The sequence below is a fragment of the Garra rufa genome, chromosome 15 (assembly GCF_049309525.1).
Source record: "Garra rufa chromosome 15, GarRuf1.0, whole genome shotgun sequence".
NCBI classification, from domain to species: Eukaryota; Metazoa; Chordata; class Actinopteri; order Cypriniformes; family Cyprinidae; genus Garra; species Garra rufa.
In genome coordinates, this window is record NC_133375.1 from 42,207,494 (window position 1) to 42,224,143 (window position 16,650).

Below are 16,650 nucleotides of genomic sequence, written 5' to 3' on the forward strand. Positions count from 1 at the left end.
TTATTTTTCAAATCACTTGTCCTATGTAGGGGATGCTGGAGCATTTAATTTTTTTTTATATATATATATATTTTTTCAAATCCTATGTCCTATGTAGGGGATGCTGGATTATTTCATTTTATTAAATTTTATTTTTTAAATCACTTATTCAAACCACATCTCCTTTGTTGGATGTTTTGTTTGCTGGGGCTTTTATTTTATTTATTTTATAATTTCATTTTATTATATATATATATATATATATATATATATATATATAATTTTTTTTTTTTTTTTCAAATCACTTGTCCTATGTTGGAACATTTTATTTCATTTTATTCAAATCACTTGTCCATGTTTGTTGTGATGCTCCTAACGCTCTCCGCTGGTCTCTCAGGAATCAGAGGGACGTATCAAGGCCTCACAGCGACTGTCCTCAAACAGGGATCCAATCAGGCCATTCGATTCTTCGTCATGACCTCGCTCAGGAACTGGTACAAGGGTGAGTGTGTGTTTGTGCATCAGCTGTATCACACTATATATAAAACACTATCTGTGCTGCACTGCCCTCTGCTGCTCATCGAGGTGATGCAGATAGAGTCTCATCTGGCAGGGCTCTTAAAAGGTGCTTAAAGTACTTGACTTTTTGACATTTAAGGCCTGGAAAACTCTTGAAAATAGCAATATTCCTGAAGAGGTACTTGCAAAAAATTACTTATATTATTGAAAGAATGAAGGAACTACGTTTCTAGCCCTGATGTAATATGATGGTTTACAAATCATTCATTTTGGGACTTCTTTTTCTTTTTTTCTATTTAACAGTAGAAAACATTAAACCATTAAACCAAGGCAATACAGTTATAAAAACAAAACAAAGAAAAAATAAATAAAGAAATGAAGCTGTGGTTTCACAGTTTTTATTGACAAAAAGTTGACATCATTGCATACTTTGCATGTGCTTCGCTTTATTTTTGCTGTTTTGTTATATTGCAATATATTTGTTTATCTGTTTATCTTTTTTAGAATTTGAAAGACAGAAGTGAGTTTGAAATCCTAAAACTAATTTAATTTAATTTAATTTAATTTAGTTGTATTTTATTTTATTTTATTTCATTGTATTTTATTTTAATTTAATTTTTCAAATTACTTGTCCATGTAGGGGATGCTGGAGCATTTATTTTATTTTGTTTTACCATTAATGACGATTTAATTTCGATTTATTTCCCTTTGGGATTAATAAAGTTCATCAATCAATCAATCAATCAATTAAGGCAGTACAGTTATAAAAACAAAACAAATTTAAGAAAAAATAAAGAAATGAAACTCAAATACAAACCCCTTAAGAAAATTAACTGTAGTTTTACTATGGTAAAAGTGTAGTAACCACGTTTTTTGGTATAACACTACATGTTTTTCTACAATTACCATGGTTAAATAAAACTGTTGTATATGTTTTATATTTTAAGTTGGTATCACACCTGTAGTTGCTAGAAGAATGGTTCATTTTACATGTTATGTAGTGCTTGAAAAGTACTTGAAAGTCCTGGAATTTAATTTTACAGTGTCTTTACAAATCTGGTGTCACATTGGTTGTTTTATGTTTGCTTTGTAGGTGACAATCCCAACAAATACATCAACCCCATCATCACAGGAACGTTTGGTGCGATTGCTGGAGCGGCGAGTGTGTTTGGGAACACGCCGCTGGATGTCATTAAGACCAGAATGCAGGTATGCAGAGCATTTATCAGCACGTCTCAACATAATTCAGTCGAAAAATATGCACAATAAAGTTTGTAAGGTGAATTTTATAGTACATTTCTGTTAATAAAGCACTATTAGTGTTTGAAGTTTTAATTGAAATTTGTTTTTTAGGGTTTGGAAGCTCATAAGTATAAAAACACAATGGATTGTGCCATGAAGATCATGCGACATGAAGGACCAGCAGCGTAAGTGTGTGTGTGTGTGTGTGTGTGTGTGTGTGTGTGTGTGTGTGTGTGTGTGTGTGTGTGCACAAAAAACAAAACAAAAAAAAAGATTAATAAACATATTAAATGATTTCCTAATGAAAATATACAAATGCAGAATGATTTGTGTGTGGCAGGGTTAATATCATTAACTCTCTGGCCCTCTTCAGGGGTCACACTTTTCTCCTTTACAGTCAAAAGTGACAGAAGCCTTGAAATATAACTTTCTTTCTTTATTCTTCAGGAAAATCAATGTAATACATTTTTGTTCAATATTTTTTGATTATTATTTAGACTTTTGATGAGATTTTATGATACTATGCAATATTTTTTAAATTTTAATGAGCCGTTTTTTCATTAGATTTAATGTATTTTTTTGTATTTAATTTTTCAATAAATGCAACATTTCATATTCAAATAGAGTGAAAGCATTTAAAATCCATTTTTTAATTGAGAACTTAAACAATTTTTTTTAGTTGAAATACTAAAACAACTAAATAAACAAAAAAACCATTTGAAATAGTAACAAAACTAATAAAATTGACAAATAATGCAAATCGAAATTACTAATAACTTACTGAATTTTTTTAAATCTTTAAATTAATATATATTCAAAAAATTAACAAAAATGATGTTAATATTTATTTATCAATTGATTATTGATACTAAATTGTATTTTATTATTAATTTATTATTTGTCAATAAATGCAACATTTCATATTAAAATTAAGTGAAAGCATTACTATTAAATTTTTACTGAGAATTGTGGCATCTGGTGGCATTAATTAGAATTTAAACAAAAACTATAAAAACGTGAATTACTTTAACTGAAATAAAAAATAATTATAAAAAATATATATTTCTTCATAAAAATGTACAAATGCAGAATGATTTTTGTGTGGCAGGGTTAATACCATTAACCCTCTGGCCCTCTTCTGGGGTCACACTTGGCTCCTTTGTGGTCAAAAGTATTCTAAACCTATAAATATATCTTTCTTTCTTTTTTTTTCAGGAAAATCAATGTAATACATTTTTGTTAAATAATATTTCTTTGATTATTATGTAGAATTTTGAGGAGATTTTATGATACTATGCAATATTTATACAATTTTTAATGAGCTATTTTTTAAAGTTGTAATTATATATACTTTTTGTGTTTATTTATTATTTTTTAATAAATGCAACATTTCATACTAAAATAGTGAAAGCATTTAAAATCCATTTTTTAAACGGAGAATTGTGCCATCTAGTGGCCTTAAATAAAATGAAAACAAAAAAACATAAAGTTAATTATTTGAAATTAAATAAACATTAATTGAAATGAAAAATAATTATAAATAAATATATATTTCTTCATGAAAATGTCCAAAGATGGTGTGTGGCAGGGTGATATCATTAAAGTTCCCCTGAAATCAAAATTAAAGTTTTTTGGCTTTTAGTATGAATATATTAGCCTTAAGATTATCTATAAGCTAGTGTGCTTCAAAGCAATGACAAAATTCGCTTTTACAAGAAATGGGCATTCAAAACTTACAGTCTCGTCACTTCCGCCAATATGAATCAAGGATTTTGATGATATCACCGCGCACTTCAGTTTCTGATCAAACGTTCTGTCCAATCAAATGCGCTCTAGAGTCCGTAGTGTCCCGCCCCCTACACAGAGACGCGGAGGAGATCATATGCGCTCATATGCGCGGTCGGACTCGGCATGTATTAAACTACACAGCCTCAGCATGATTATTATCACTATTTCGTTTTAGCAAGAGTTTCATATTGAATCTGTGGGGTAATTTATTAGTCTGTGGCTGTCATAAGCTTACAAATGCGGCTTTACCGAGCTCAACGGCTCTGGCCTGATCAGATATTAATGGAACGCTATTGGCTGTTCAAAATAAGTGGGCGGGGCTTAGCGATATGTTTTTGTTTCAGTTACAAGAACGTCACCACATAGAAGAACGCTGCGTGTTTCAAGGCACTTCAGTGGACCTTTAACTCTCTGGCCCTCTTCAGGGTCACACTTGGCTCCCTTATGGTCAAAATTGACAGAAGCCTTGAAATATAAATTTCTTTTTTTTTTTTCAGGAAAATCAATGTAATACATTTTGGAGGAGAATTTGAAATCTTTGAGATTTTATGATACTATGCAATATTTATAAAATTTTAATGAGCATTTTTTTTTCATTAGAATTTATGTATTTTTTGTATTTAATTATTTATTTATTATTTATTTAATAAATGCAATATTTCATATTAAAATAGAGTGAAAGCAATTAAAATCCATTTTTTAAACTGAGAATTGCGCATCTGGTGGCATTACATAAAATTAAAACAAAAACCATCAAAAAAGATATATGCATTATTTATTATAAATGTAAAAAATATTTTATTTCAGCTAGTTGCCAAGGCAAAAATTCTCATTTTTGTTTAAGTTGAAATACTAAAACAACTACAACTAAATAAAAAATAAATGTTTGAATAAATAATTTTAAAAAAGACAAAAATGCACATTGAAATTACTAATCATTTACTGAAATTAATAGAAAAAAATGATTTTTTTTTTTTTTTTGAAAAAATAAACATGTTCAAAATATAAAAAACCCTATAATATATTAATGATACTAAAATAATGGTTTTCTGGTTAAATTCATGGTTGGTGGATTAGATTATCCTCAAACTGAGATAGTTGATGAAAAGCTAAAAATTTAATAAATAAATAATTTTAGAGTAAAAACATACGTAAAAAACAGATATTATTTAGATAAGATTAATAAAATATTTTTGTCTTGTGACCATTAATGATGCAAAGTTTTAGTAATTTTGCTGTTTTAATCTATTTTAAAAGTCTGTATTTTTTTTTAATAATTTTATTTTATTACATTAAGTTTAGAAATGAGAAATGGTGCTTTGGCAACTAGCTAAAATATTTATTTTATTTAAAGAAATGAACATTTTTATGGTTTTGGATTTAGTTATTTATAATTACAGTGATCAAATCTGTTAATGTTTGTTGGCATCTTCTTGCAGGTTTTATAAGGGCACGGTGCCGCGGTTGGGCCGAGTGTGTTTGGACGTGGCCATCGTCTTCATCATCTACGAAGAGGTTGTAAAAGTCCTAAACAAAGTCTGGAAGACAGAGTGAACGAATGAAGAGACGAAAAGATGAAAAGACGAGACGCGATCACTGTGATTCATGATTGCAGTCACGCCAGGGTTTGGTTTATTTCCATTAGTTCTGCCTTTAAACGCACATATAATAATATTTTTAAAAAAATAATCATTTTAATTCATGCAACAGCTCTGAAATACTCTTAAACTGTAGTCGCATTAACATAAAACAACGCAAGTGCCAACTTTAACACATTTTGTTTAATAACTAGATGTTTTAACAGTACGTTTACAGACATTTGTACACAAACAAATATGATACTCTTGAGCCAGAGTAATATTCTAGAGATGAGTGTAACAGTAAATGTGTTTAATGTTTTAACCTTGGGAATATTTACATATTGGGAATATATGAGTATTTATAGATAGATTTACACACACACACATATATATATATATATATATATATATGTATATAAAGAGAGAAATTTAACTACAGATCATTCCATAATACAGCTTTTTTTAAGTTTCTGACATTTCTACTTAAAGTGTTTTGGTTTTTATCTAAGGCTAATATTTTTACATTTGTAAATCCTTTTTTATAAATTAATTTGAATATATTTTATATTTATTTTCCTTGTTGCACACGTGCCTTTATCCATCATAATCTTACTTTTTTTTCAGAATACAAACTGACATTTTTAATCATTCTTTTGTCAGTTTTGAAGCATCTTTTGTCGGTCGTGACCTGCTGTGTCTGTCCATGTGCAATATCAACTGTATTAGATATATCTGGAATACAGTTTCATTTTACAGTGAATGTCACATGCATACACTGCCACTCTAAAGTTAGGGATTAGTCAGATTTTTATGTTTTTAAAAAAATTATTTTATGCTCATCAGTCTACATTTACTTCTAATAACATGCTAGAAACTTGATAGTCATGCTAGAAACATGCTTGCAACTTGCATGCTAGAAACAGGTTTCAACAAAATATTAAGCAGCACAACTGTTTCCAACATTGATAATAAATCAGAATATTAGAATGATTTCTGAAGGATCATGTGACACTGAAGACTGGAGTAAAGATGCTGAAAATTCAGCTTTGTATCACAGGAATAAATTACATGCAGTACAGATCAAAAGTTTGGACACACCTTCTCATTCAGGTCCAGGTCTGTACTGTAGATATGAATTCAACTGAAAAAACTTGTGAAAAAATATCTTTCTGGAGGGTCAAATAGCAAATAGTGGAGCTCTGCAGCCACCTACTGGTAAAAGTTATTTGTAGTTGTTTTTTTACTTTTAATACTGTATTTTCCAAAAGATGGGCAAAAATCTTACACTAAACCATGTGAAATTATCCATGTTATCCCCATGAATTAAAGTTAGAAATGTGGGTCTTTTATAAAGTGAATTTTACATAAAAAAGCAGTTTTTGAATAAAAACCCATTAAAAAAATATTTATTTATTAATTTATATAAATTTAAAAAATATCACTAACCCACTGAAAACTGCACAAATGTAGAGTAAAAACTTTAATAAACAGACAAATATACAGTACAGACCAAAAGTTTGAATGAATGTGAAGGTGTGTCCAAACTTTTGGTCTGTACTGTATATTCACATAGAAAACTGTTATTTACAATGGAAATAATATTTCAGTTTTTTCTCTGTTTTTGATCAAATAAATGCAGTCTTGATGAGCAGAAGAAACATCTTTAAAAACCATTAAAACTCTTACTGATCCCAAACTTTTGGGCAGCAGTCTACATGTACTGTTAAATGTGACTGATTACAGAGTGGCTTCAGCTCTAAATGGATCTGATGTGGATTATTTAAGTGTGTTCTCTGTGTAAACCTTCTCGTTTGCAGCATGAACCTCCAGCTGTGTGTCAGTGTGTGGTGTATGAGGTCAAATAGTGTCATGTCTCTTCTGTTGATCCTAATTGGATCTGCAGTGCTGCTGCTGTCCGCTAGAGGACAGACACAACATGGAGAGATGGATCTCATGCTTCAGTGTTGATCTCTGTGTTTTTGGGCCAATGTTCAGTGGGATTGTTTGTGTCATATATGTCTATGTTCTTGTCTTTTTTGTAGATTTAGAGTGAAGGCTTCATACTAAATGCTAATGTGCTAATAAAATGATTTTATTTTCACAGTTAAATCGGCTCGAAGAACCTTTATTTGAAAGTTTGTGTATGTTAATGTATATTTGCAGTACTGTTCAACAGTTCAAAAGAAATAAATAATTTGACAGTAAAGACATTTCTATTTCAAATAGAAATGAACTTTTCAAATTTTGAACTTTTCTATTCATCTGTGGATCCCAAAAAATAAAATGTATGACAGTTTCCACAGAAACTGTTGTCAACATTAATAATGATCAGAAATGTTTCTTGAGCAGCAAATCAGCATATTAGAATGATTTCTGAAGGATCATGTGACACTAAAGGCGGCAGTAATGATGCTGAAAATCTAGCTTTGATCACAGAAATAAATTACATTTTAACAGATGTTCACATACAAAACAGCTTAACGATTTTAAATCGTAATAATATTTCACATTTTTACCGTTTTTACTGTATTTTTGATCAAATAAATGCAGCTCTGCTGAGCAAAACATTAAAGAGTCTTACCAACCACTTTTGAACAAGCTTGACAATAGCAACTTGCTAATCATGCTAGAAACATGCTAACAACTTGCTAATCATGCTAACTTTCTAATCATGTTAGAAACATGTTAACAACTTGCTAATCATGCTAGAAACATGCTAACAACTTGCTAATCATGCTAGAAACATGCTAACAACTTGCTAATCATGCTAACTTGCTAATCATGCTAGAAACATGCTTACAACTTGCTAATCATGCTAACTTGCTAATCATGCTAGAAACATGTTAACAACTTGCTAATCATGCTAACTTGTTAATCATGCTAAAAACATGCTAACAACTTGCTAATCATGCTAGAAACATGCTAACAACTTGCTAATCATGCTAACTTGCTAATCATGCTAGAAACATGCTTACAACTTGCTAATCATGCTAACTTGCTAATCATGCTAGAAACATGCTAACAACTTGCTAATCATGCTAGAAACAAGCTAACAACTTGTTAATCATACTAACTTGCTAATCATGCTAGAAACATGTTATCAACTTGCTAATCATGCTAACTTGCTAATCATGCTAGAAACATGCTAACAACTTGCTAATCATGCTAGAAACATGCTAACAACTTGCTAATCATGCTAACTTGCTAATCATGCTAGAAACATGTTAACAACTTGCTAATCATGCTACAAACATGCTAACAAGTTTTAACAATAACAACTTGCTAATTATGCTAGCAACTTGCTAGTCATGCTAAAAACATGCTAACAACTTGCTAATCATGATAGAGACATGCTAACAAGTTTTAACAATAGCAACTTGCTAATTATGCTAGCAACTTTCTAGTCATGCTAAAAACATGCTAACAACTTGCTAATCATGATAGAGACATGCTAACAAGTTTTAACAATAACAACTTGCTAATTATGCTAGCAACTCGCTAGTCATGCTAAAAACATGCTAACAACTTGCTAATCATGATAGAGACATGCTAACAAGTTTTAACAATATCAACTTTCTAATTATGCTAGCAACTTGCTAGTCATGCTAAAACATGCTAACAACTTGCTAATCATGCCAGAAACATGCTAACATATTTTAACAATAGCAACTTGCTAATTATGCTAGCAACTTGCTAGTCATGCTAAAAACTTGCTAATCATGCTAGAAATATGCTAACACATTTTAACAATATCAACTTGCTAATTATGCTAACAACTTGCTAGTCATGCCAGAAACATGCTACCATGTTAATCATGCTAGTAACATGTTAATTATACAAATAACCATATTAGAAAACATGCTAGCAACTTGCTGATCAAGTTAACAACATGATAACTTGCCAATCATTCTAGAAACATGATAATCATGCTAGAAACATAGTAGCAACATGCTAGTTACTTGCAAGTAATGCTAGTAACTTGGTAATCATATTAAAAACATGCTAGCAAAATGTTAATAACATGCTAATCATGCTAGCAAATTGCTAATCATGTCAAAAACATGTTAGTAACTTGTCAATCATTCTAGAAACAGACTAGCAAAATGCATAACACGCTAACAACATGTTAATCATACAAATAATCATGTTAGAAACATGCTAGCAACTTGATAGTCATGCTAGAAAAATGCTAGCAACTTGCTAGTTAATAATGCTAGCAACATGTTAGTAACATGCTAATCATGTTAAAAACAGACTAGAAACATGTTAGCAACTTGCTAATCAGGCTATAAACATGTTAGCAACTTGTTAGTCATGCTAGAAACATGCTAGCAACTTGCTAGTTAATAATGCTAGCAACATGTTAGTAACATGCTAATCATGTTAAAAACAGACTAGCAAAATGCTAGTAACTTGCTAATCAGGCTATAAACATGTTAGCAACTTGCTAATCATGTTAGAAACATGCTAACAACATGCTAGCAACTTGTTAGTCATGTTAGAAACATGCTAGCAACTTGTTAATCATGTTAGCAACATGCTAACAACTTGCAAATCATGCTACAAACATGCTAACAACTTGCTAATCATGCTAGCAACATGTTAATCATACAAATAATCATGTTAGAAACATGCTAGCAACTTGTTAGTCATGCTAGAAACATGCTAGCAACTTGCTAGTTAATAATGCTCGCAACATGTTAGTAACATGTTAATTATGTTAAAAACAGACTAGAAACATGCTAGCAACTTGCTAGTTAATAATGCTAGCAACTTGCTAGTTAATAATGCTAGCAACTTGCTAGTTAATAATGCTAGCAACATGTTAGTAACATGCTAATTATGTTAAAAACAGACTAGAAACATGCTAGCAACTTGCTAGTTAATAATGCTAGCAACTTGCTAGTTAATAATGCTAGCAACTTGCTAGTTAATAATGCTAGCAACATGTTAGTAACATGCTAATCATGTTAAAAACAGACTAGAAACATGCTAGCAACTTGCTAATCAGGCTATAAACATGTTAGCAACTTGTTAGTCATGCTAGAAACATGCTAGCAACTTGCTAGTTAATAATGCTAGCAACATGTTAGTAACATGCTAATCATGTTAAAAACAGACTAGCAAAATGCTAGTAACTTGCTAATCAGGCTATAAACATGCTAGCAACTTGCTAATCATGTTAGAAACATGCTAACAACATGCTAGCAACTTGTTAGTCATGTTAGAAACATGCTAGCAACTTGTTAATCATGTTAGCAACATGCTAACAACTTGCAAATCATGCTACAAACATGCTAACAACTTGCTAATCATGCTAGCAACATGTTAATCATACAAATAATCATGTTAGAAACATGCTAGCAACTTGTTAGTCATGCTAGAAACATGCTAGCAACTTGCTAGTTAATAATGCTCGCAACATGTTAGTAACATGTTAATTATGTTAAAAACAGACTAGAAACATGCTAGCAACTTGCTAGTTAATAATGCTAGCAACTTGCTAGTTAATAATGCTAGCAACTTGCTAGTTAATAATGCTAGCAACATGTTAGTAACATGCTAATTATGTTAAAAACAGACTAGAAACATGCTAGCAACTTGCTAGTTAATAATGCTAGCAACTTGCTAGTTAATAATGCTAGCAACTTGCTAGTTAATAATGCTAGCAACATGTTAGTAACATGCTAATCATGTTAAAAACAGACTAGAAACATGCTAGCAACTTGCTAATCAGGCTATAAACATGTTAGCAACTTGTTAGTCATGCTAGAAACATGCTAGCAACTTGCTAGTTAATAATGCTAGCAACATGTTAGTAACATGCTAATCATTTATCTATTCACTGTTTTTACTGTATTTTTGACCAAATTAATGTAGCTCTGCTGAGCAAATCATTAAAAAGTCTTACCAAACCACTTTCGAACAATAGTTTACATCTAAATTAAATATGTTTGTTTTTTTCTGCAGGACAGTGTTGTTATGCGGTTGCTAGGGTGTTGCTAGGCGAGTGTCTGTGATCTGGCGGTGACCTCCGGAATAACAATAGTTGTGTATGGCTCAGATTCTGTCCGGCAGAACGAAGGATGATTTGACTTCTTTCTTTTCTTTCAGATGAAAGATGCTCCAATGTGTCCGTCTCCTGTCTGTCTCTCAGTCACACCGATGAGAGACTCCTCCTCTCTTTATGGGCCGCTACAATAGCCCTTTGTTAGAAACATGGAAAGGAATCTCTTTCTCTCTTGCTCTCGGTCTCTCCTCCTGATATCAAGAATCACGTCTGTTGTTTTTCCAGCAGGATTGAGTGAACTTGCAGAAGCTCTGTTTGGTTGTGATTCGTATTTATCTGTCTTTTGTTGTGCCGTCTGGCTGTGGGTCATCAGAAACTCCCTCCAGCAGATGTTTTACGGCGCTGATGAGCGAACACATACATGAGCTTTGATGCGCGAGCAAATCACATTCGTCCTCAGAGAGAGACAGACAAGACAGTGACCCTCTCACCTCTGGGTTTCTGCTATTGCTCACTAGAACATACTAAAACCATAAAAACAGTGCTGTTACTTGAAATAAAATTAATGTTAAATGAAAATAAATATAAAAAATGTAAACATTGATCATTTTTGTTTGTTTTAATTAAAATCCTACTAAAATAACTTAAAATACACTACCAGTCAAAAGTTTTTGAACAGTAAGATTTTTTATGGTTTTTAAATAAGTCTCTTCTGCTCACCAAGCCTGCATTTATTTGATTTTTTAAGTGCAGCAAAAACAGTAAAATTGTGAAATATTTTTATTATTTAAAATAACTGTTTTCTATTTGAATATATTTTGAAATGTAATTTATTTTTGTGATCAAAGCTGAATTTTCAGCATCATTACTCCTTTAGAAATCATTCTAATATGCTGATTTGCTGTTCAAGAAACATTACTATTGTTATCAATATTTAAAACAGTTGAGTACATTTTTTTAGGATTCTTTGATGAATGCAAAGCTGCTTTATGCTTTATATATTATAAATATTATTTAAAATATGTTATATATTATATAGGATGCTTTAAATTGCTTTTAAATTCAGATAAATTATGTTCTTTTAAACTTTTTTTATTCATCAAAGAATTTGAAAAAATTCTACTCAGCTGTTTTCAACAAAATAATAATAATAATAATAAATGTTTTTGAGCTGCAACTCTGTATATTACAATGATTTCTGAAGGATCATGTAACACTGAAGACTGGAGTAGTGATGCTAAAAATTCAGCTTTAAATTTACAGGAATAAATAACATTTTAAAATATATTCAAATAGAAAACAGTTATTTTAAATAGTAAAAATATTTTAAAATGTTTCAGCTTTGCTGTACTTTGGATCAAATAAATGCAGGCTTGGTGAGGAGAAGAGACTTCTTTAAAAAACATTAAAAGTTTTACTGTTTAGAAACTTTTGACTGGTAGTGTATTAGAAATTAATATAGACATACAAAAATAAATAAATAAATATAAAAAAAATGCTTGGAAAATTATTTGAAAATCTTTCATTTTACATTAAATAAAATGAATAAAAAATAAAAAAAATATTAAAATCTAATACAAAATATTAACGAAAACTATAATAGTATATAGAAAATATTAAAATAATAATAGTTCATCTTTAATATTACTTTATTTTTTTATATTTTATTTATTGAAATTTTATTTTATAATTTTTTTTATAATATTTTAATTATTTAATTTTTATTAAATGCGCATTTTCTTGCATTTGAGTTTCTGTTAGCAACTAAACAAATTCTCGAAATGTTTTTTAGTGTTTCTGTATTTAGTATTTTTTAGTATATCTATTAGTATTTCAAAATGTTAAATAAAACTATAATAGTATATAGAAAAAACTAAAATAGTTTATCTTTAATATTACTCTATTATTTTATTTATTAAAATCCTATTTTATTTATCATTTTTTATCCTATTTTAATTATTTTATTTTTATAAAATGCGCATTTTCTTGCATTTGAGTTTCTGTTTGCAACTAAACAAATTCTCTAAATATTTTTTAGAGTTTCTGTATTTAGTATTTTTTTAGTGTATCTAAAGATTCTTGAATCAAGATAAATTTATTTGCGATGCAAAATGTTGTGTTTTCTGAGAAAACTAATAAAATTAAGCTTTATGTTTCAAATGAGAAAGAAATATATGCCAAAGGGGTTAGAATAATGATTTAAGGTAGTTAAGAATGTATTGTTTATTATAGATATTTATTTGAAGTTAATTTTTCTGACCCAATTGGTCTCAAAAACAAGGCCTAATATTTTAAGTCATTTTACATCTCAAGTAAATATAGTTTGATTTATAGTTAGATATGTGCACAAAACAAGACAGAAATACTGAGTAATTTTGATCAGATCTTATTCTTGGAATAAAGTCTATTATGTATTGTCTTACTATTTGTTATTGTATTTGTGAACTGCACTTGCACTCTTATTTTTACACTGTTTTCATTGCTTAGACTAGCAGCAAATGCCTTGGCAGTACAAATACACGCTTCAGTCGATTTCAATCTGTTTTCTATTAAGTGTTGTATCAGATTTGTGTCAGTGTTTATTGTGAATATCTGTCAGACAGACTGACTCCGTGGCATGAATTAGTGGCTGTATCAGCGTTAGATGACATGTTCTGTCTCTGTGGGGGGGATTTCATAATCATAATTATCACGTCCATCACCCGAAGCGAGCTGAGGAAACACTAACAGATGTTGTGTAATAACAGCTCAGAGCGCTGATCTCAGATCAGGTCCTGGAGTCAAACATCTGACACTTTGCTTCACTGCAGAAATGAGTTGATTTAGGTGTGTTACGATGGAGAAATGACCAAAATGTGGCTTTTGAGGAGTTACAAAACCAGAGACAGAAATAAACCATGGTTTGGGGCAAAATGCATTTGATATATTTGTGATAATCTAAGATAGAATGCTTTATGGGTTTACAAACCATATGGTCAGTTGAATTAAACATGTATACACACACCATTCTCTTTGATGGAGAAGTAAGTCCAAACCTTTGACTGGTAGTATATATATATCTTTCTTTTATTTATTATATAAATTTTTGTATAATTAAAGATATTATATATTAATTTATATATTAAATTCATTTATATATTTGATTTATTTAAGTATTTGAAACATACACACACACACACACACACACACGTTTTTTTATATTTATTTTATTATTATTTTAATCATTTAAATATTTAATTATTTGACATGCAAATATACACACACACTTTTTATATTTATTTTATTATTTTTTTAATAATTGTATTATTAATTATATATTATTTTATTAATTATATAAAATATAATTTATTTATAGATTTTTAGAATTATAGATATTATATATTAATTTATATATTAAATTCATTTATATATTTTATTTATTTAAGTATTTGACACACACATACACACACACACGTACTTTTTTATATTTTTTTTATTATTATTTTAATCATTTAAATATTTAATTATTTGACATGCAAATATACACACACTTTTTATATTTATTTTATTATTTATTTAATAATTGTATTATTAATTATATATTATTATTTTATTAATTATATAAAATATAATTTATTTACAGATTTTTAGAATTATAGATATTATATATTAATTTATATATTAAATTCATTTATATATTTTATTTATTTAAGTATTTGACACACATACACACACACACGTTCTTTTTTATATTTATTTTATTATTATTTTAATCGTTTAAATATTTAATTATTTGACATGCAAATATACACACACACACTTTTTATATTTATTTTATTATTTATTTAATAATTGTATTATTAATTATATATTATTATTTTATTAATTATATAAATATAATTTATTTATAGATTTTTAGAATTATAGATATTATATATTAATTTATATATTAAATTCATTTATATATTTTATTTATTTAAGTATTTGACACACACACACACACACACACACACGTGTTCTTTTTTATATTTATTTTATTATTATTTTAATCATTTAAATATTTAATTATTTGACATGCAAATATACACACACTTTTTATATTTATTTTATTATTTATTTAATAATTGTATTATTAATTATATATTATTATTTTATTAATTATATAAAATATAATTTATTTATAGATTTTTAGAATTACAGATATTATATATTAATTTATATATTAAATGAGTTTATATATTTTGTTTATTTATTTAAGTATTTGCCACTACTATACACACACGCACACACTTTATTTTTAATTTATTTTATTTTTAATTTTAATAATTGTATTATTAATTACATATTATTATTTTATTAATTATATAAAATTTTATTTACTTATAGATTTTTAGAATTATAGATCAATTACAATTCATATTTTAAAGGCTGTTTTCTCAAAATGAGTTTTTTTCTCCTACACTGAGCCATAAATCGCTACTTCAGTAGCACTTACAAACGCTAAACTTTACATTTTCATTGATTATATATTAATTTATATATTAAATTAATTTATATATTTTATTATTTAAGTATTTGACAAATATACACACACACTTTTTTATATTTATTTTGTTATTAATTTAATAATTTTATTATTAATTATATATTATTATTTTATTAACATTATAAAATATAATTTTATTTATATATTTTATAATTACAGCTATTATATATTAAATTGTATTCATATATTTTATTTATTCAATTTAAGCATTTGACACATACATGTATATATATACACTTTATTTTTATTTATATATTTTTAGAATTATAGCTATTATATATTCATTTATATATTAATATATTGAGTTATTTAATTATTCATTTAAGTATTTGACATACAAATACACAAACACTTTCTTTTTATACTTATTTTTTATTCATTCATTTTTTATTCATTTTATTATTATTTATTAATTATATAAAACAATTTTATTTATATATTTTATAATTATAGCTATTATATATTAATGTATATTAATATACTAATTTATTTAAATTTTTATTTAATTTAAGCATTTGACATACATGTATATATGCTTTCTTTTTATATTTATTACATTTATTATATATTTGTAATAATTATAGCTATTATAATTTATATATAATGTTAACTTATTTATATGTTTTATGTATTTATTCAATTTAAGTTATATTATAGTTACTACATTTAATAAAGTTAATAAATCCCTAAAACATTCCATGGAGCAAATTAATACCAATTAATAATAATTTGTTTAAAACACTAGTCTAGTGATATCTAATCTAGTACATGAAAAACCACTGATTTCTAAACCATGTGATGCTAAATGGAAAATCAACTGATTACAAAAACTGTCTAACTCTGACTTGTATTGTAATAATGCAATAATCAATAAAATAAAATGCTAAAATTATTTGTAACATAAATACACACACACACACACACACACACACACACACACACACACACACACACACACACACAAAACATATTACATTAACATATAATATTTTTTTGTCATTATATTA

General features: G+C 27.9%; 1 protein-coding gene across 1 annotated transcript in view; it reads left to right on the forward strand.

Annotated features, from left to right (window-relative positions):
- LOC141287277 (tricarboxylate transport protein B, mitochondrial) overlaps positions 1-6,182 on the forward strand; it is a 34,514-nt gene extending 28,332 nt beyond the window's left edge. The window contains exons 6-9 of the mRNA XM_073819411.1: positions 377-481; positions 1,592-1,707; positions 1,852-1,925; positions 4,968-6,182. Of these exons, the coding sequence (XP_073675512.1) occupies positions 377-481; positions 1,592-1,707; positions 1,852-1,925; positions 4,968-5,082 (410 nt within the window). The 3' untranslated portion in view covers positions 5,083-6,182. The remainder of the gene's footprint in view (positions 1-376; positions 482-1,591; positions 1,708-1,851; positions 1,926-4,967) is intronic.
- Positions 6,183-16,650: the final 10,468 nt, after the last annotated feature.